The sequence below is a fragment of the Pleurodeles waltl genome, chromosome 3_1, assembly GCF_031143425.1.
Source record: "Pleurodeles waltl isolate 20211129_DDA chromosome 3_1, aPleWal1.hap1.20221129, whole genome shotgun sequence".
NCBI lineage: Eukaryota > Metazoa > Chordata > Amphibia > Caudata > Salamandridae > Pleurodeles > Pleurodeles waltl.
This window is the reverse complement of record NC_090440.1, coordinates 1,761,421,815-1,761,442,291: the sequence shown is the minus strand read 5'-3', so window position 1 is coordinate 1,761,442,291 and position 20,477 is coordinate 1,761,421,815. Positions and strand designations below refer to the sequence as shown.

Genomic DNA, 20,477 nt, shown 5'->3' with positions numbered 1-20,477 from the left:
AGTGATGAGATTTACAACAGACGTTTTGAACTCACAGTTGCCTATGATGGCGTTCCAAACCAATGTCCTAACAGATGATTTGCAACCAGGACAAACTTCATTAGAACAGTTTCCTCTGTTCAATGAGGTTCTGATTACCTCTCATGGGCATCTGGTCTAAGCCCTTTTCCTATCCTCTGATGAGCAGGCAGGTTGTCAGATGCCACAGACCGGTGCCAGGCAAATCAGATTTTTTTGATGCAGCACCCTACACCAAAGAGTCTGGTAGGTTAAGCATCCATCAGTAGGTTGAATCCTAATTCATTCCTTACGACTCCTTCTGAGAGACTTAAAACGTCTTGACGCTTTTGTTAGGTGGATATTTTCCTCAACCAGCCTAGTCATCTGGTCTGTCAGTGCCAGCTGCTTGCTGGCGAGATGTACACATTTATGTGAGAAAGCTGCCTAGACCTTGCTGGCAGTCCCCTGGGATTTTCGGGCTAATTTGGCTCAAACCATCCAAGATGGTCAGGAGGCAGCAAAGTATATTATCGGCTTGGAAAGAGCATTTGGCAGTGGCATTGTGCTAAAGTGGCACACTTGCATGTGATGCATGAGTTTTTGTAGAGACATGCAAGCCTTTTTACTGGACATGGGATTCAATGGGTCTCAGCTGTTTGGAAAGAAGGCTGAATCGGTATTGAGACACTTTAAACAAAAAAAAGGCTAAGTACAGTGCCTTCAGTATACCTTTATTCCACACGAGGCTGGTATACCATACTGCAACAGGCACCCCTGTCCTTATGGGTTGATGGGTGGGGATGAAGCAGACAGCCCCCAGGCCATCAAGGACAGCAAACCTCCCAGTCTCTCTCCATAAGGAATTCACCTCTAAGCTGTTTTAGTTTTTCCATAGTGACGCACATCTACCCTGTGGGAGGCAGAGTCAGATGTTTCTCCTGGGGTGCCAAAATACAACATCCGTCTGATCTGATAGTTCATTTAGATTGTCCAACATGGCTATGCCCTGCTATTCATCACTGATCCTTGCCCATCTTGCGTCAAGAAGTGCAGGCTCTTAGAGCCAAAGGATCCATACTGAGGGTCTTAGCCCAACAAATAGGAAGTGGCTGTCACTCCTGTTGTTTGCTTGTGCTGAAGAAGGACTGAGGACTTCATCCTATTTTAGGTCTCCACCCTCTGAATGCCTTCTTGCAGGACGTCAGATTAAAGATGTTTATGCAGGCTCTAGTTCTTTCTGCCCTGCATCTAGGTGCCTGGATGATGGAGATCAGCGTGCCAAAGTCGTACCTGAATCCTTCATGGAGACTCCCTTTCATAGGAACCATCCTAAATAGAGTTCATTTCGTCATCTCCCTGCCACCACAATCCAGTCCAAGACTTTTGGAGTATGATTTCAGTGTTTCAGACTCGTTCCTGAATGTTGGTGGGAATGGCTCTGAGGCCTCTGGGCCACCTGGCATCCTGCTTGTCGACCATGCCAGGTGGCATATGTAGCATTTGCAGTGGGGTTTGAAGTCTCAGTGGGCCCAGTACCAGGGTGGTCTTACCAGATTCCATCAATGTTTCAGAAGAGACTTCAAAAGACGTGCAGTGATTGCTCAGCTGCAATTGGACCCCCACTTCCTGCCCCATTGAGAGTTGACAGTGTTGACACGTACGTCACTACTGAGATGGGTAGGTCTTCTGTGAAATGTAGACATTAGATGACTCTAGTCTCCAGTGGAGACGTCACCTCATCAACCTTGTCACTATCACTGCAGCTTGCATCATGAGTGAAAGTGCTCTCTGTTCTTCTTTACTCCACATTTTTTCCAGATTAAGTGGTATTGAGGACCACGGTGGGAGGTCTTTTAGCCAAAAGTCGTGACTTATTTTCACGTTTGACTGTCCATCACTGTCCAAATGTTCTTTACTCCTCCTCTGCCATTAAATAAGGAGGAGAGACTTCATTGGTTGGACACCAGCAGAGACCTTAGCTTCTACTTTGATTACATCAAAGACCACTGGGCGAATTATCCGATTTTTGTGGGGTTCCGTGGGGCAAAGAAAAGGTCTGTCAAGGTGGATAATCCTCTTCATTAAGATCTGCTTTTCATTGGCCAAGAAGCATCATCCAAAAGCTCTGAGGGCCCATTCCACTAGGACCAAGTGGCTACCTCTGAATTGGCATTCTATATACCTGTCCTTAAAATCTGCCAGTCCACAGTGTGGGCATCTGTGCTCACGTTCTTGAGGCAGTACTGCTTTAATAGCCAGAACTGTCCAGAAAGGAAATGTAGCTGTTCAGTCCTGCAGGACTGTTTAGACTGAGCCATGGCACCGCCCCACCACCTGGGCAGGCAGCTTTGATATCTATTCTAAATGTGAGGAATCTGTGATTAGGGGCAAAGAATAGGCATAAGAGGGATTTTCATACTCTACACTGTTGACACGATTGCTCATTTTAAAAACTTCCTCACCCAGGTCTAAAGATGTCTCAACAATTTTTCACTCTTCTTAATGTTCTGGCAGCACTTGGCAAAATTAACTCCCTTTTCTGCATATCTTAAAAAATGCTGTATACCTCGTAAAATATATCCACCACCATTCCCTATAAAATTTGCCTGGGACCTAACTTCTCCCCGTGTGTATTTTTGTTTCTTTCTCCTTTTGGCTAAATGACTGCATCCCACATCAGTTGTCCCCTAACTGTGGCCTTTCTTGACACCCACAGGAACTGTGAGAACTCAACTGAGTGTCTTCAATATATGCCTGGGTATGGTATTTCAGTTGACATTTTATGAAGACAGTTTAAAACAGATGATATTCAGTCTCCAGTGCTTTATAGGTGCAGAACGGCTTCTGTATCCATTCTGTTATTAGTCATACTGTAGTATGGTCCAACAAATCACACAATCAATTACATGGGTTTCACAGACTTTGAGGTTAGGAAAATAATCTGTTCTTTAAAGATTGCCATGGGTGCTTGAGAGGAAGCTGTATTCACTGTCCATCAGGTGGGTCCTTTTTATGCCATTCAACGCTGCCCCAACATTATTATTGGAAATATCTTGCCCATTCTGTCTTGGATCTGGTCTGGCACCAGGTTTAAATAACCGCAACATGTGTGTTCTCGAATTCTGAGAGAATTATGGACAGCATGCACTGAAAGGCAATTTTGTGGTATCGAGAACATATATAAATATCACAATCGAGTGTTCCCCTCCCATTTTCAATATTGTGAATCTATAGAAGCCTTCTGTCTCACTCCATGTTTTTGGGTTTGTACAGGAGATAGATTAATGGGTCAGTGGGAATTCTGCTTTTCTGCGTCTTTACCCCAAAATTTCCATTATTGCTAGGACCTATGTATTTGCTGGTGCTTTAAAACTGTACATGCTAGCACTGTTAATCAGCGGTAAAGTGTCTGTGCTTCCCGTTTAAACATGGTTAAATTTGCATATTTCTATTTTATTTAACTTACTTTAAATCCCTAGAATAGAGTACAAAATATACCCAGGGCCTGTAAGGTAAGTATCACTATTGCGACCGCAGTACCTATTGTGCCACCCACTACAGGGTCAACATGGCTTCAGGCCTGCCATTGTATCCGAACTAGTTTCAGCATTGCACTTGTAACTGTCAAAATAAACCCTTTTGACAAGTCGAACCTCCACTTTAAATATTAATAAGACACCCATATGTGGGCCTTGGAGCCCATAAGGCAGGGTGAATGGTATTTAAAAATAGTAAATGTAAACTTAAAATGTTAACAAGTCCTTACAGTAACTAGGACACAAAAGCAATTTTTCACTGTGGCAGGCCTAGCTGCCAGATGTAGAAAACCAGAGCACAGATTAAAAACCATAATAATGTATCTGGGAAAAAGAAACCAGCTAGAAAAATAATTAAACTACTATTGTTAATAGATATTAAAAATCCAATTCAATGGTGAAGTTTGGCTTTTACTAAATATTAAGAAAAAGTAACTTTTAGAGAGTTACTGTTTCCCTGCGTAAAGTTCCTGGAGGCTAAATTTGCATTTGCTTTCCCTTTTCTGCCAGGCAGTAATTAGCATTTGAATAAGTGTATATAAAAATACAGATACTTTTCAGGAGCACACAATGAGCTGACCTGAATAGGCAGAGATGACTTCTCTGAACCTAACAAAATATGCTGGGTGGGACGCTGAGCATCTTTTTAGACATTAGTGTCAAATCTTGCTTGATTGTGAAATCCTGCTTCAAAGGGCCACCGGAATTATGTGACAAGGGAAGACCAAAATTATGCTTCATGGTTTACTAAATCATGTGGCAAGGAATTGCAACTCATGCACCACAATGTGGCACATTTTGTGATAGTATCAGTTCATTATTTTTTCATTGTTAGTTCTCGCCTCCAACAGCACATGCATTGCAATGCATTCTCGCTTATGAGAGATAATGTGTACCACAAGGGGCTTGCATCCCACCAATGTTTAACACTCTTTGACTTCATTGTCACTCTTATTTGTTGTCTCCTAATTAGCCATTGCGTGCTGGCTGTGCTTCTTGTTTCAGCTGGAGCATAGAGCCGGATCTGGTGGCTTTATATACTAATGCGTCCACTGTAGGGGCCTGTGATCGACCTCATGGTCACAGGTTCAAATGCTGATGGGTCCATTCAGCCTTTCATCCTTCTGAGGTCAATAAAATGAGTACCATTGAGTTGGGTAACAACAAATATCTGTTATTCCGTGCCACGCTACCCTTCTGGGTGAATGCGCGCTTTACAGATACACATGGTAAGTTATGTTATGTTAGTTTATAGACCAAGTTCTGATTCCTCCATTTTGATTGCTGTCCTTCCTCTAATCGCACGGTGCTGAGGCACGACTTTTATTTTTTCTTCTTCTCTGTTGCCCTTGTTGAACATCTTGCCATTTGCAGCTATACTTTAATGTATCTCACACACTTCAAAGAAGCCCTTTTCTCCTGTTGTGACAGTAGATGTCATCTCCCTTTATTGTGGAAACATATGCTATTTGCTTCCAAAAGTATTTTCACTAAGAAATGGGTGGAGTTGTTTTCTTTTGTGATAGGATTTTTTGCCAAAAGTCATATTTGTTTTCTTTTTTATGCATAGCAAGATTACGTGAATTGCTCACAGTGTCAGTAGTGTTGTGCTGAGACCTTACACGCACTGGCAAAGCTAAAAGGTCTCTCCTTTGAGACGGTTGGCTCTGCCATTACCTTTTGTTCGTGCTGTACAGCATGAGTATTGCTGAATTAAGCAAGCGCGCTGTATAGATGCGTGCCTTCTGGGCAGCATGGCTAAAAATGATAAAAGAATGAATAAGATGCATCTAGTGATAAAGCACCTTGAAAAAATAGCCCTGTCCGCATCATATCACTTTTTTAAAGTAGTTTTAGCCACACTGCACAGCATCTGTGTTGCTGTACATTATGGTTACAAAACATTGCAATAGCCAGTAGCTCTCATAAGCGAGACCTAATATTGTTGCTTATGCTTGCGACACATGTTAACATTTTTTAATATTAGTCCTAGTCTAACACTGAAATACAGCAATAGGCAACTGAAAGATAAACAGTCAATCCTTGGGAATTACCTTCCGATGTACAACAACACTTGTTGCCACAACTTTGGTAACTTTTGATCTGTTTGAGCTAGGAACAATTTGTTTGTTACAACCTACAAATTATGCAGCAGATGATGAATTGTGTGGCTAAATCCACAGTTATGCAGAAAGATTCTGCAGTCACACAACTTCAGTGGTGTTGTATGTAACACTGGAGCACACTTAAAAGGAAGGAAAACAGGATGCCAAAAATTGTAGTGTATCTACTGGCTGGAAAATTCTTCTTTTGTTATACAAGGCTTTAGTCTGTGGGTTTATTGCTAGTACAATGACTTCCCCAAACTGGATTTTAGTGTTAGGTGTTGAAGGACACAAGGAGTTCTGTAGTACACTCCCCACACACAGCCTATCCCACCTCTGAGGTCCACATTTAGTGTGGGCAAAGACTTTCACCAACTTTGAAATGGCAAAAGGGAGCTTTTACCCCATTGGTTGGGATGGGCCAAGAAGCCTTTACTACCCACTGAATGATTGCAGGCATAATTGTGGCACCTCCAGACACCCACTTCATAAGCAACCAGGACCTGAGGAAGATTAGAAGAGGACTGAACCTGCTGCCTGCGGACTAAGAAGAGCTTTGAACCTGCTCTCCCTTGCATTCAGGACTAAGAAGTGGACTCAGCGGGTCACTAGGTTGACTTTTTGTTAAAGCAACAGGGACACAACAAGCTACATGAGGCTTTTTACTGCAACTACCCAGCTGACAAGGGGTAACCGTACCTCAACTGGGGCCTGCTGTTCAGCCTCGGCCTGCCACCATGCGAGCCTCTAAGTGCCTCCCCTGAGGTCTTGGGTGGCTTTAAAAGTGTACTCCTGTGGTGGATTGGGACCTAAACGAGTAAAGTCAGAAAGTAAAGTCTGTGACCAAGACCAACCTGCTTAATGTGTCCTACCTGTGTCCTATCGCGGTAATAGTCGATTTGCGCAAAGGTTCCAGTCTACTGCAACCATTGACTATAAATAATGCATATCTTCATTTCCCTTTGTTAGATTTTTTGTCATTTTAGTGTCAATTAGTTTATTAAATGTTTTGCTATTTTTCTAATTTGATTTGGGAATTTTATTGTGTTCAATTTCAACTTTAATATAGTTTTGGTATTGCATAAATACTTTACACATTGTCCTGAGTTAAGCCTCTCTGTTCTGTGCCATAGCTACCCAGGGGTTGAGCTCAGGGTAATTTATTGACTTGGCAAGGGTTGTGGTTACTGCTTGAGGTGGCTAATCACCCACCCAGATTAATTATTGAATTTCTTACAGTATTAATAAGGCACAGCTATTCCACATTTCTTTGAACAAGCAGGGTTATTTGATGGACTGTTGATAGAGAGGCCTCCTGCCTCCCTTCTTGAACTGGCCAAACACACAAATATTAGTCTCCTGTTGCCTAGCCCTGTAACAAGAAGATCGTAAGAGGATTTCAGATATATAGCTATTTTAACTAGTTAATATTAACTCAGACTGAGATCAAGCTAATGAAGAGTATCATGAGGCATATGCGGAGGAAGCAAAAAATGTAGAGACAGACCCTCACCAATTCTGTGGTAGTGACCTAAAGTGCAGCTGATAGCTTTTTAATTCCTAAGGTATGGTTTTACCATTGGTTCTGTACCCTGGGTGGGGAAATCTTATTAAGAAGCATTTCAGAGTGTCCTTAGGCGGTCGACCATGAAGCATCCAGAAGACTACCTACGTCTTTGTTGCCTGATTACAACCTGTTTGGATCGGTGTGCCCCCTCCAACTTGTAAAGCCGTTTCCCTGCTCTAGGTACTTGACTGTGAGTACCCAGTATCCTGTGTTTTGATTTTCACCCAAATCTTAGTTAACCTAGTATATGGACAAATGGTTAGACCTATCCCTTGATGTTATTTAGAGGGGCATACCAAGCATGCTTCCATTGCATTGACGTTAGACTACCGTTCCTGTCATGGGTTTAGCATGTAGAGCAGTGGTGGCAGAATACCATATTCTGTGAATCTGTAGTTTTGACCAGACCCCCTTTTAGATGAGCCCACCATAAGGTACAAACTGTCCGGCTGTTAAAAAAAAAAAAAAAAAAAAAAAAAAACTATGCTCAGCTTATAAAGAACTTACAGTGGGCTTAAAACCTGCCCCATGCTTACCATTTGTTTGATTTGTCACTCTTGTTTGCTTTCTTCTTGTTTGACGGCTTAACTTGTCCAACTTGTATTTGTCCCTCCTTTTTAGCACAACCTTTTTACTTGCATCCTTCCTCTGGCTCACATTTAGGGAAATACTTTCTTCTTTTTGGTTAAACATCTCATTCAAGTGCATTTGTTTTCTAGTTTCCTGTAAGGAAATGCCTTCTTTGGCATGGTTACCCCCTAACGTTTTGCCTTTTGTTGATGCCAGTTATGATTGAAAGTGTGCTGGGACCCTGCTAATCAGGCCCCAGTACCAGTGTTCTTTCCCTAAACTGTACCTTTGTTCCCACAATTGGCACAACCCTGGCATACAGATAAGTCCCTTGTAAATCGGACCCCTGGCACCAAGGGCCCTGTGGCCAGGGAAGGTCTCTAAGGGCTGCAGCATGTATTATGCCACCCTGGGGACCCCTCACTCAGCACATGCACACTGCCTCACAGCTTGTGTGTGCTGGTGGGGAGAAAAAGACTAAGTCGACATGGCACTCCCCTCAGAATGCCATGCCCACAACTCACTGCCTGTGGCATAAGTAAGTCACCCCTCTAGCAGGCCTTACAGCCCTAAGGCAGGGTTCACTATACCACAGGTGAGGGCATAGTTGCATGAGCACTATGCCCCTACAGTGTCTAAGCAAAACCTTAGCCATTGTAAGTGCAGGGTAGCCATAAAGAGTATATGGTCTGGGAGTCTGTCAATTATGAACTTCACAGTTCCATAATGGCTACATTGAAATCTGGGAAGTTTGGTATCAAACTTCTTAGCACAATAAATCCACTATGATGCCAGTGCGGAATTTATTGTAAAACACACCCAGAGGGCATCTTAGAGATGCCCCCTGAATACCAGTCCAATTCCTAGTGCTAGGCTGACCAGTTTCTCCCAGCCTGCCACAACCAGACGAGTTTCTGGCCACATGGGGTGAGTGCCTTTGTCACTCTGTGGCCAGGAACAAAGCCGGCACTGGGTGGAGGTGCGTCTCACCTCCCCCTGCAGGAACTGTAACACCTGGCGGTGAGCCTCAAAGGCTCCTGCCTGTTGTTCCAGCACCCCATGACATCCCAGCTAGTGAAGATGCCCGCCCCTCTGGACACAGCCCCCACTTTTGGCGGCCAGTCCGGAGGAGGTAATGAGAAAAACAAGGAGGAGTCACCTACCAGTCAGGACAGCCCCCAAGGTGCCCTGAGCTGAGGTGACCCCTGCCATTAGAAATCCTCCATCTTGAGTTTGGAGGATTCCCCCACTAGTTATAGTGATGTGCCCTCCCTGCCCTCAGGGAAGGAGGCACAAGGAGAGGGTGTAGCCATCCTCAAGGACAGTAGCCATTGGCTACTGCCCCCCCAGACTTAAACACACTAAATTCAGTATTTAGGGGCAACCCAGAACCCAGGAAATCAGATTCTGCAACCTGAAGACAGAAGGAGGACTGCTGACCTGAAAGCCCCACAGAGACGACGGGGACACCAACTGACTTGGCCCCAGCCCTACCGGTCTCTCCAGACTCAAAAAACCTGCACATTGACGGGACCAGCGACATCTGAGGACTCAAAGGACTGCCCTTCACCTAAAGGACCAAGATCCTCCAGAGAACAGCGGCACTGTTGAGAAACTGCAACAACTTTGCAACTTTAAAGCAACTTTTAAAGAAACTTCACTTTCTGCCAGAAGCATGAGTCTTCACACACTGCACCCGACACCCCCGGCTCGAATTTGGAGAAACCAACACCGCAGAGAGGACTCCCAGGTGACTCCAACGACGTGGACACCCTGAGTCAACCCCCCTGCACCCACACAGCGGCGCCTGCAGAGAGGACCCAGAGGCTCCCCCTGACTGCGACTGCCTGGTAAGAAAGGAACCCGATGCCTGGACCAAGCACTGCACCCGCAGCCCCCAGGACCGAGAGGAACCACCTACCAGTACAGGAGTGACCAGCAGGCGGCTCTCATCCTAGCCCAGTCGGTGGCTTGCCTGAGAAGCCCCCCCTGTGCCCTGCCTGCATCGCCTAAGTGACCCCCGGGTCCCTCCATTGCTTTCTATTGCAAACCCGACGCCTACTGCACCCGGCCGCCCCTCTGCCACTGAGGGTGTGTTTTGTGGGCGGCCCCCCATGCTCTACAAAACCCCCGTGGTCTGCTCCCCGAGGACGCAGGTACTTACCTGTAAGCAGACTAGGGCTGGAAGCACTCCTGTTCTTTATAGGCGCCTATGTGTTTTGGGCCCTCCTTTGACCTCTGCGCCTGACCGGCCCTGTGTTGCTGGTGCTGTGGCTTTGGGGTTGCCTTGAACCCCCAACGGTGGGCTGCCTATGCCCAGGAGACTGACTGTGTAAATGCTTTACTTACCTAAGAAACCTAACCAAACTTACCTTCCCCAGGAACTGTTGATTTTTGCACTGTCAACTTTTAAAATAGCTTATTGCCATTTTAACTAAAACTGTGTGTATTACTGTTTTTAATCAGTTCTATACTTACCTATGTGAAGTACCTTGCATTTTATGTACTTATGTGCTTACCACAAATCTTGAATCTTGTGGTTCTAAAATAAATTAAGAAAATATATTTTTCTATATAAAACCTATTGGCCTGGAGTTAAGTCTGAGTGTGTGTTCCTCATTTATTGCCTGTGTGTGTACAACAAATGCTTAACACTACCCTCTGATAAGCCTACTGCTCAACCACACTACCACAACATAGAACATTGGTATGATCTAATTTTGCCTCTATCAACCTCTAAGGTGAACCCTTGGACTCTGTGCACACTAACTCTCACTTTGAGGTAGCCAACTTCCTACATCTCACTTGTATGCTCTTCGTCCCACCACTTTCAGTGCTGCTCTCTCTCTCCTCCATGTGCTTTTCTCCCACGTGCTTTATGTTGCTGTTTCTTTCCCCTGTGTTTTTCTCCCCTGCCTCCTGTGCCAGTGGCTCACCCATGTGCTTTTCCCTTGTCTCCCTCTCCCCTCCTTGTTGCTCCCTCTCTTGTGCTTTTGCCTTCCTCTGTCACCTGCTGACCTGACCCACTTCTCCGTTGCCCCACCATCCCTTCCCGTGCTACTTCTTTTTGATATAATTTTTTTTAATTAACGATCTATCTCGGATCAGTATTTTTTTTTTTTTTTAAATGATGCCCACATTACTTGCATATGTCATGATGCATATGCGCTGCTCCGGAAAAAATAATCTGGCCATGTTATTGAGCCTTTTCCCTAGTTTTGTTCATGCATTTGCCAGTGTGGTGCAGCACGATCACAGGGCAATGACAAAGACAGTGGGCCTCAAAGGTGCGAGAACTACTAGCTTTGGCAATGCATGTTATTTTTGGAACTGAGGTAAATGCTTACTGGGCCACTCATGTAAGGTTCTTCTTCTTCTCTGCTTTAACCCATATCCAAGTACTAATATCCCATATGTTATGTGTTTGCTACATACATTATACATGAGTGAACCAGAGTCATAGAGTGCTGCGGGTTCCATTTGGAAGCTCCTGGTGATGAAGTTGTTTTGCCAGATAGTGGGAGTGTATTGTTGACATTCCTGAAGCTGGAGGGAGGAGTCGTAAACACTGAAGTGGGGAAAGAGGAGACAGGGTCCCTTTAGAAATTCTGTAGGGTCGTTTTGCTGAGAGGGTCTGCTGATTAGTCTTCCTGAGCACTACTCTTTGGTAGATGGTTGGAGTGAAGAGTGAACATGCCATCTTTGTTACTTAGAATGTGAAGGGTTCTTTAGTTGAGGTATATGTCTCTTTCCTAATCACAGTTTAGCGTGACTTTTAATAGCCAGATGCAGAAAGTTTCACACCTCTTTATGCTGCTGTTGTGAAGATCATCACTCTACACAAGAGCTGGTGGTTCACCCTGACCAGCATTGTGGCAGTTGCTTGACTGGGGCTTCCATCCCTACTAACCTAATTTCTTACAGAGTGGATAACAGTGCACTGGTGCCTGATACCTTCAAAACACAGAACACAAAACAGAAAATGGGAGAGTGCAGGGAGGTAGGAAGTTTGATTATTTGCCACATCTACTGTTACCCCTCAGTAGTGACACATCCTTATGCATGGACTGTGTAGTATTGAGTTTTCTGTATGTTTTAAAGTACTTTCTTTTAACAAAGACTGACAGTGGGTTAGGCAATCCATTATTGCCCTGCTGGTTGATTCTGAGTTCGAGGCACCCTCACACAACTTCCTGAGAAGCCTGTAACTACTCTGCCTAACTATCACTGAGTGCTAAGCGCTGGAGGTTTGTAATTGGTCTTGTTTGCAGAGCTGTAGTAGGAAGGATTCAGGGACATCAGACACTAAGTATCCCACCCCCCACGGCTGGGGATCAGTAACCACCCATGCTCGTCCAGTCACTCCCGGAACAGGTTTTTTTTGTTGAGAGGTATATATGGATGGAAACAATTGCCTTTTTGGGGATCTGCTGCCCCATTCTCAGCGGATCCTGTAGCACAAATCCGTTGACTGCTAACCAATTTACAGTACAACATTATAGATCAGTGAAGGGCACTTTCTGCACTTATGGTAATTTTTGTGTCCATAAGTTAATGATGTTTGAACTTTCTGGTTCAATAAGGCAAAGCCTTTATTATAAGGGTGAGCACTCTAAGAAAATGTAAGCTAGGACTGCACTGCTGACAGTGGTTCCAATATAAAAATGTATGCACCTGTTTGTAGTTTAAAAATATGAGACTACCGATAATGCTCCCAGAATGCTCTCTGATTAGATGCAAATATTGCAGAAGCTTAAAGCAAGATTGATGACTATTTGCTTTCAAATTAAATGTTTACAAAAAATGCAACTAGGAAAGAGATGTTTTGCTCAACTACTATGAAATTGAGGTACTATTTCTTTGAAGCATCATCTAGTAAAATGTGTTGATGCATGCTGGTATTCCCAAAATATATTCATAATGGAAAATCAGTGCAGCCAGTTCCATGATTATAGGAAACATGAAAATAAACAATACCTGGCAAAGCCAATAGATCTAGTGTTTTGACACAACTTTATTGTTGTGGGAGCTGGCAGGCCCTCACTTATAGCAAACATTTTCAAAAGCAAGAATATTTTTTGGTCTAAAAAAGTACACATTGCCACAGTAGTCTGACCCTCACCAAAACTACTTTGTGTGCTGATATTCTCCATGTGAAAGAGCAGAATCTTTCACATGGAGCATATCGGCACTCAAAGTGAAGCTAGAATAAAGATAGATCGAAAGGAAAAGACAGAGTTTTAATAAAACAAAACTCAAGGCCAAATTAGGGGCCCAATTCTTATATAAAGTCACAAAAGTGCACAGCTGGTATAAGCTCTTGCATTAGGGCAGATTTACAGCTGTTACAAATGCACAATAATTTACAGAAGTAGGGCAGGAAATCGTGCTCCTAAAAATGATTTGTGAACTGCATTTTAGCACAATCAAATATATGTGTAGGTTTACTCATGCGAAAATCTGTTGAGTGTTTGCCAGTTCACTTTCCCTCTCACCACTTTCTTCCCCAACCGTGGAAGAAGTTTTACTTCTGTCCTTGCCAGTAGTAAATTTCCCAACTTTCTCAGTATGGGAAAAGATTAATGAAGAGCTGGTGAAAACCCCCAAAACCTGCAAATGAGTAGGTTGGCACAGACTCTGAGCACATTGCAACCCAGGAACTATTGCTTAACACTTCCACCAGCCCTAGTATGTACAAATCTGTGGAGTGGTGGCAAAATGTGGGAATTGCTACAATTCAAAGACCTCCTATAATCTGAGCCCTGGCATAATCAGAGAGGCTGTTATCAGAGTTCTTCAATTATTCCAGCAATCATTCTATATCGAGACTCTATGACACCAAAGGGACAAGTGCATTTTTTTTTTTTACAGGACAATTCGATGTATGAAGCAACATGTCCCATGGACAAGTAGATATTTTATTAAATTGCACACCACTGGGGGTCACATACCAACTGCTCCTTACCTCCTTCTACAGGTCTGTAAGTAAGGTGGGCATACAATTATTAATTTGTTTTAGTTTCACTACAATCACATGCAAATTACTTTTTTGGGCCTTTGCCAAATCATTATTTATGGCTAAAGCTTCTAGAATTCCTTGTTGCATTGAAAACATCATATCTAGCATAGATAAGGTTGAGGTCGCAGAAATATCCAGTCCCAATGAGGTCTGTAAGGAGGGAGAGGTAACCCTTGCGGAGTTCACACTTCTACCCACCTTATCCATAGACCACCTTTCACCACTTCCAGTGCTACCCTCCACCTTCCTCTTCCAAGGTTGGACTTCCTTTATACAGTTTTGGGCTTTCCATCAACAAAGGAGTGAAACTGGGAAAGGAAGATAACCTTGGTTTCGAAAATGGTGTGTTCTTTGTTACAACACCCATTTCTTTTTGTTAAGAATTTATCCTGCACAAGTTTTGGCTTCATTAAGCGAAAGCTTTTTCTTAAGTTTTCCCTCCCCTCTCAGTTCCTCTTCTCCTGGTGGTGCCTTTGCTGATGATGAGGGCTGACAGTAAACACTTAGCTTTCTTTTAAAATGCATTCCTACAAAGTCCTTTGTTGTTTATTTTAAAGGGGTCATACCTAAAGCCTCTGAGGCCCCTGAGGAACTTTTACTCAATTCTTTCCTCCTGGTATCCTCATATTTTCATTGGCTTCTGGACTACCTATTCTACTTCTCTAGGAGCTGCCACACCAAACGTGGTCATGTTCTGGTTGCCTTTTCACAGATCCACCTCCTTGGCCACTGTTTTGTGCTTGACCACCCCATGGTCCTAAATTATTTTGTGGCATCTTATCACATAGCCTCACATTATTGAACCTGATTTGTCCTCCTTTTTCAACTCTGGTCATCCATTCGATGTTAAACAATTTCTGTATATTTCCCAGAAACATATGACAGTTTTTTGAGCAGCTTGGTGTCCTTTCACCCAAATATTGGGATAATGGATTCGGTTTTAAGCTAATGTTGCTGCTACTGCCTCTACAACTAACCCCCAGACACTTCCCTCCTCCTTTTCGTCCGCACACGCCAGTCTAAGCCGCTGCCACCACCAGCATATTCCATAAAACGTTTGCAATGATTGTTGCAGGTTGCCGATGTTATACGGATGATAATGTAGGGGACAGCCTTATATTCTTAAGGCATCTTCCAGCCATTGCTGCATCCAGGTTTTAACCCCTTGTCTGTGTTTCACTCTCTTTGGCTACCCGGCAAGAGCGGGCTCAACCTTTTGTGGGTCCCCTGTTCCAGAGCACGTAGGCCCCGTCACTGCCCCCTGGGCGTCACTGTTCGGGGCACACTAAGATACTACCGTTTTTCACCCTGCTCCTCAGGTTTGCTTCTGCAAGGGCAGGCTGTCAGTTCTCCGTCTTCACTGCACTTCACAATCAAAACAGTACTCTCCTCACTACTCCTTGGATACTTGCTTCCTGGTCTGTTGGCGGGCTCGTGCTTCGCAGAAGGTTTGCGGTATCTTGAGTGGCGCCCCATAGCATCAAGTAGCAGAACCTCCCCAACAGGGTCTGACAATGAGCCCACGTTCTGCTTCTGTCAACAGAGCAAAACTACCACAGTTCTGTAATCCTCGTCATAAAATTGTGCCTGAGTCTGCAAAACATACTATTTTGTTAGGCACTCCCTTCCCCATGATTAAAAACAAAGGTAGCATTATGAACCATTCATATCAGTTCAGCATGTTTCTGCATCTGTAGGTGCCATCTAGAGTTCAAGCGCATTCATAGGTCAGAGTGATGAAACTCATTCAAATTACGGGCTAAAGGTTTACTGGTTTGCTAAGATTGTTACACCAGTTTCTTAACTGAAGTTAATCTCCAGTTGTGACCTGTAGAAAAAGCTGAACAATAATACTATATTATCTCACTTTAAGTACAGTCTAGACTGTCAAACATAAGAAAAAGCAAACACTCATGCTTATTCTGTGTGTCCTGGGTTCTGCCCAATATCCCTTAGGGGATATCTCTGACAATTTAATTCAGTTTAATCCAAGTATTGTGCACTAACTGAAATGTGGTGCACAACAGGCTCTATAACCCACCAATATGTATTTTCACTGATAAACTCTGATGGTGGCCTATACTCTTAGGCTACTGAAAAATGTGTGAAAAGTTATTGTTAAAAAGGCATGCAGTGTTATACTAAATGTGCTTCTTGGTGTATACATTTCACAATCTAATTAAGAAAATAGTACAATGTACGAACACAGTGGCCTGACAAACATGTGGTCGAGAAAGCAAGTTTTTATTTTCTTTGGTAATATGAAAAGGATTTATTAGTCATGGGTAATGTCATATTAAGGACATTATTGAGTATGTTTCCTGATTAGAGAAATTAATGATTGCTACATTTTGCTGACTTCGGGCAGTGACAGTGCGTCTGCTGTGTTCTTGCTGCCGGCGCTATTGTTGAAGTAAAGGGTCGCTATGTCACCTGAATGTAGTTAACAAGAAGAGTGCCGGGGCTTGCAGCATAAATACTGGGTATTGAATAGATGTGTCATATATGCTAGTAAGACATGGACCATATTCTAGGAGGGTGCCCACATTTCACTTACTTTGGCGCTGACAGTTAGGTGGAAGATTGTCTTATTTCTTTGAGCATGGGGTTCAGTGTTTGTGTAATATTGATGCAGGCGTCATGCATTCTGAAGTGACAGACTTAATGATTCTTTCAGCGTGGCAGCTGAATAACAGGCCGTTCAGAAGATTTATTTTGTGGTGGCACAAGAATGGCATGTAAATGGACAGAGCCTGGTCAAACTCAAATTCACTTTGCCACAAAAACCTGAGGTTATCCAATGACTAGCAGAGTCAGAAATCACCTGAACGCTTTCTAGATGAGGTGAGACTTTAACTGATTTTAAATTTGCACATAGTTGGCTGGGTGGATTTCTTTACATCAGCTCTTCCCATTGATTTTCCACCAAAGATACTCCTGTTAGAAACAGAAACCTCTTGATTATTTAAATACCTAAAGGGTCTGCAAGGTTTCTCCAGAGCTTTTCAGTGATTGAGAAATTTATGATAGACTACCCTATGGGATTATAGTGAGAGTCCGAAATTTAACTTGTTTCAACTGAGTGGGCGATAAGCCTGAGAAAAGTTGGACTAATATGTTACTGATTAAGTTCCACTACAGCCTGTGCTGCAATAATTTTCTATTTACTTGTACAGTAATAAGTTGTATTGATTGATTAATAAAACCATCAATACATTAAGAGTATTAAAATAGTATATTATTCATTCAAAATGAATACCAGGCAGTTATTTCACCATGTTTTCTATACATACTGTCCCTAAATTGTGCTGTTGTGCACACTACATGAGCAATGTAACAATGTAGCTCAAATACAGGTTGCAACCTTTGGTCATAGGCTACTTGCTAGTAAGTTCACAGCAGATATTGAAGTAATTCAGTGTGATGAAGACACAGCCTACAGCTGCCTATGTTATTGCAAAATAAGGGCCACAAATATTTAAACTTTTTAAGAGGAACCAACAATAACCTTCATCTCATTATTTTATGATATGCCATCTTAAAGACTGCCACGTGGAAATACTGTTTGCAGGTCTTCATTTGGAATCCAGGACCTCTGCCTAAGTTTGTTTGCATCTAGATCTAGGCAATCAGACATTTGACATTAGCTTTATTTGTTTACAGAGTAAAGCTACCCAGGGTCTGAGAATAACTTGGTTAGCAGGATGTCAAAAGCTTTAGTGGTGATATCACCCATTCATTTTGATTTTCATTCTTCTCAGTGCTAGCTTGTCGCAGTCATCCTGTGCCCCAAACTCGGAGGTAGTTACAAGTTTCAGGTAAGCAGCTTTTAGCTGCAAAGTTTGGACCACTAGGCCATACTATTGCCTCCTCTGTGTTTGGTTAGTTGCGTGCCTCAACCTGTTCTATAAAAGCAAACATGCCTACCAGACAATAATATGGCCTTTGAATTATCAGTGAAATTATCTCAATATCCCAATCTCTATGTACCTCACATCTTCAAGGAACTGTGCAGACCCGTTTTGGAGTTCGTACTGGAGGCTGGTATCATTTGAAAGACAGGTGTGCACATTACAAAGTTGTAGTTTTATGTTTGATGCCACTCTGTGCCGTTGTTCAGGCCACACATGTGGGACCAGAGCTATGGATTAATTTTGTTCCGCTTAGTGGGGGATGTATGTGGGTGGAGAAGTACCTCTACTCTGTCTTTTCAGTGATACTTCACTGATGTGCTCCAGCATATGTCTACCTGGTGCTTTAAGATCTTAGCTCTTCCTTTCTGTATAATTGGTCTCTTAAATGCAACCTTTGACCTTTTTGTCATATATGCCAGGGAATTTATAAAGTTCCATTGGAGCACAGATGACTTTTACAATAGTTTTTAGTGATCTTTGGACAATTTTGTGCAGAAGTTTGTGTAACCCCTTCTGTTATGTTCATGCGGGTCTAGACAGCTAGTGCCGCTGAACTGTAAAGACATTGTGTTAATTCCTCATTTGCATGAGAAGGTGGCCCCATGCAAATGAGAAGAATTCCTTTATATATGCCTCTGTTCCTTATTATACATTCATGTCCTGGAGGAATGTGCTTACTGTGTTACACCTAGAATATCGCTCACCTGCCCTCCACAGTTTGCCCTTTGGGAAGGGGCATGGAGGATTGCAGAGATCTCCAAAGGATCCCTCCCATGGAACGTGGGGTACATAGCCACTATCAAAGCAAGTCTCGGTTAGCCCTTGTAGCCCAGCTACTTAGGTGAGCCTTGACATGCTCTCTCAAGGCTGCATTGAACCCTAGCCTAGCAGATTACCTGCCACCCTGTTTCTGTACTACCTGCATTGAGTGTTTTTCTTTGCTATTCATACACACAGCCTGTTCCACAGTGGCACTACCAGTTTGGGTGCAGGGAAAATACTGGTACAATCCAGGGTCTGCTCGACCTGGGCTCTCCTGCCCAGTCCGAGTTGATTGGCCCTTCAGGTTCTTTTTAAAAAAAATTTTTTTAACGTTGACTGATTGTACTTGCTGTGCCCACCTTGGCTATGTAAAACTGTTGTAAACAATGTTCTAAAAAAATGAGTGAAATGAGGAAAGCCCATGACAGATAGATACCTGGCTTCTAAGCCTGCATTGGTCACCTGCACAAAAAAATCATGTGATCATAAAGATGCTGTACTGTGGCTATTACTTGACTTTAGCCATTCTTTAATAAGGTCCTAACGGAATTTCACACATATGATACAGCTCTTTGTCCAGCACCCCATTTGAGATGCTCCTCATATGATTCAAAACTTCCCTGTAAAGAGCTTTGCTTCCTTGATGTCAAGTTGCCACTATATGAAACACTTAAAGGAAAAAATAAATAAATGTGTACCTAATATCCTATAGTCTAATTTGTAAATTGGTGAATTTAAATATTTTGTCATCCCCTTCTCTTCTTAAACACCAAAGCAATTCCACCATATTCCTCTGCGCTTTTAAGAACTAGCATATTTGATCAGTTTGCTGCCTTGTAGCTAGTGTTTGTGCACTTTGATGTGTATAGTATCCACAAACACTGAATGCATTTGTTGCTTTGTTAATGTGCTCATTCTTAGTATTACTGCTGTAAATATTTTCAAGTTGACTATGTATGGCATCAGTTAATCTTTGCATTCTATCTTTCAGTCTAACATATATGTGCAGAGCTGGAGCGATCAGGACAGATGATGTCTGCATTGTACTAAAAGTAAGCTGCTTTTTTCCACCTGAATGTATGGTCATAATATATAGTTATAGAAGACAGGTGTGTATTTTGCGGTCCAGGCCTCAGAAATGTTTAATTTATCTATCGATCATTTCCTATTTCTCTCTGTAATTTTTCAGAATGTTTGAAACCCTTCCACTTTTGATAAAATGTCTTTCTTCACTGGATTCTTTTTATTTCTTTGCTTGTTTTTATTTCTTTTTACTTTGTTGTTACGGAAGAAAAAAATCCATCTTAGTAGCACAGTCTTCTCTCTTCACCCAGCCATTAGTTCTGCCACTTCCTCGGACATTTTCTCAGTTGAGCATAGTGACTGATGATAAGACCTGGCTCTTCGACCGCTAAATCAGCAGCGCTCCCCCCCCCCTTCCCCCCTCAGCGCCTCGAAACCCTGACGGGTATATAGCGCGCTTTATAAATACTATGATTGATTGATTGATGATAATACAATTTTGGGAGGGTGGACTGAAATCAGTAGTGGAAAAAGATGTCCCTGATAGCCCATTGGAAGAAATGTTTGTTTTGTGATGCTAAAATTGTAAGAAATATAGGGCCTCATTACGACCCTGGCGACCGGAGGTAAGCTGGCTGTAACACCACCAACAGGCTGGTGGTGTTCCGCCAGCTATTATGACCGTGGCGCAATAGCCACGGCCATACCGTCGCCCCCTCCAACATACCGCCAGCCGTCCTAATCCCCAATCGCCAGCCTTTCCACAGCGGTAAACACCGCCATGGAAAGGCTGGCGGTGAGGGGGAATTGGGGTGCCCCTGGGGGGCCCTGCCCTGCCCATGCATTTAGCATTTAGCATGGGCAGGGCAGGGGCCCCCAGGTACAGCCCCGTCGCACATTTCGGGCAGTGAAATGCGCGACGGGTGCTACTGCACCCGCTGCACAGCAACATTGCCGCCAGCTCTATTACGAGCCGGCTGC

At 43.3% G+C, this 20,477-nt stretch overlaps 1 protein-coding gene across 11 annotated transcripts in view; it reads left to right on the top strand.

Annotated features, from left to right (window-relative positions):
• ARMC8 (armadillo repeat containing 8) overlaps positions 1-20,477 on the top strand; it is a 526,273-nt gene that overhangs the window by 244,936 nt on the left and 260,860 nt on the right. For all 11 annotated transcript variants that reach the window (XM_069225737.1, XM_069225740.1, XM_069225739.1 and 8 more), the window contains exon 10: positions 19,465-19,525. In XM_069225737.1, coding sequence (XP_069081838.1) covers positions 19,465-19,525 — 61 coding nt within the window. The remainder of the gene's footprint in view (positions 1-19,464; positions 19,526-20,477) is intronic.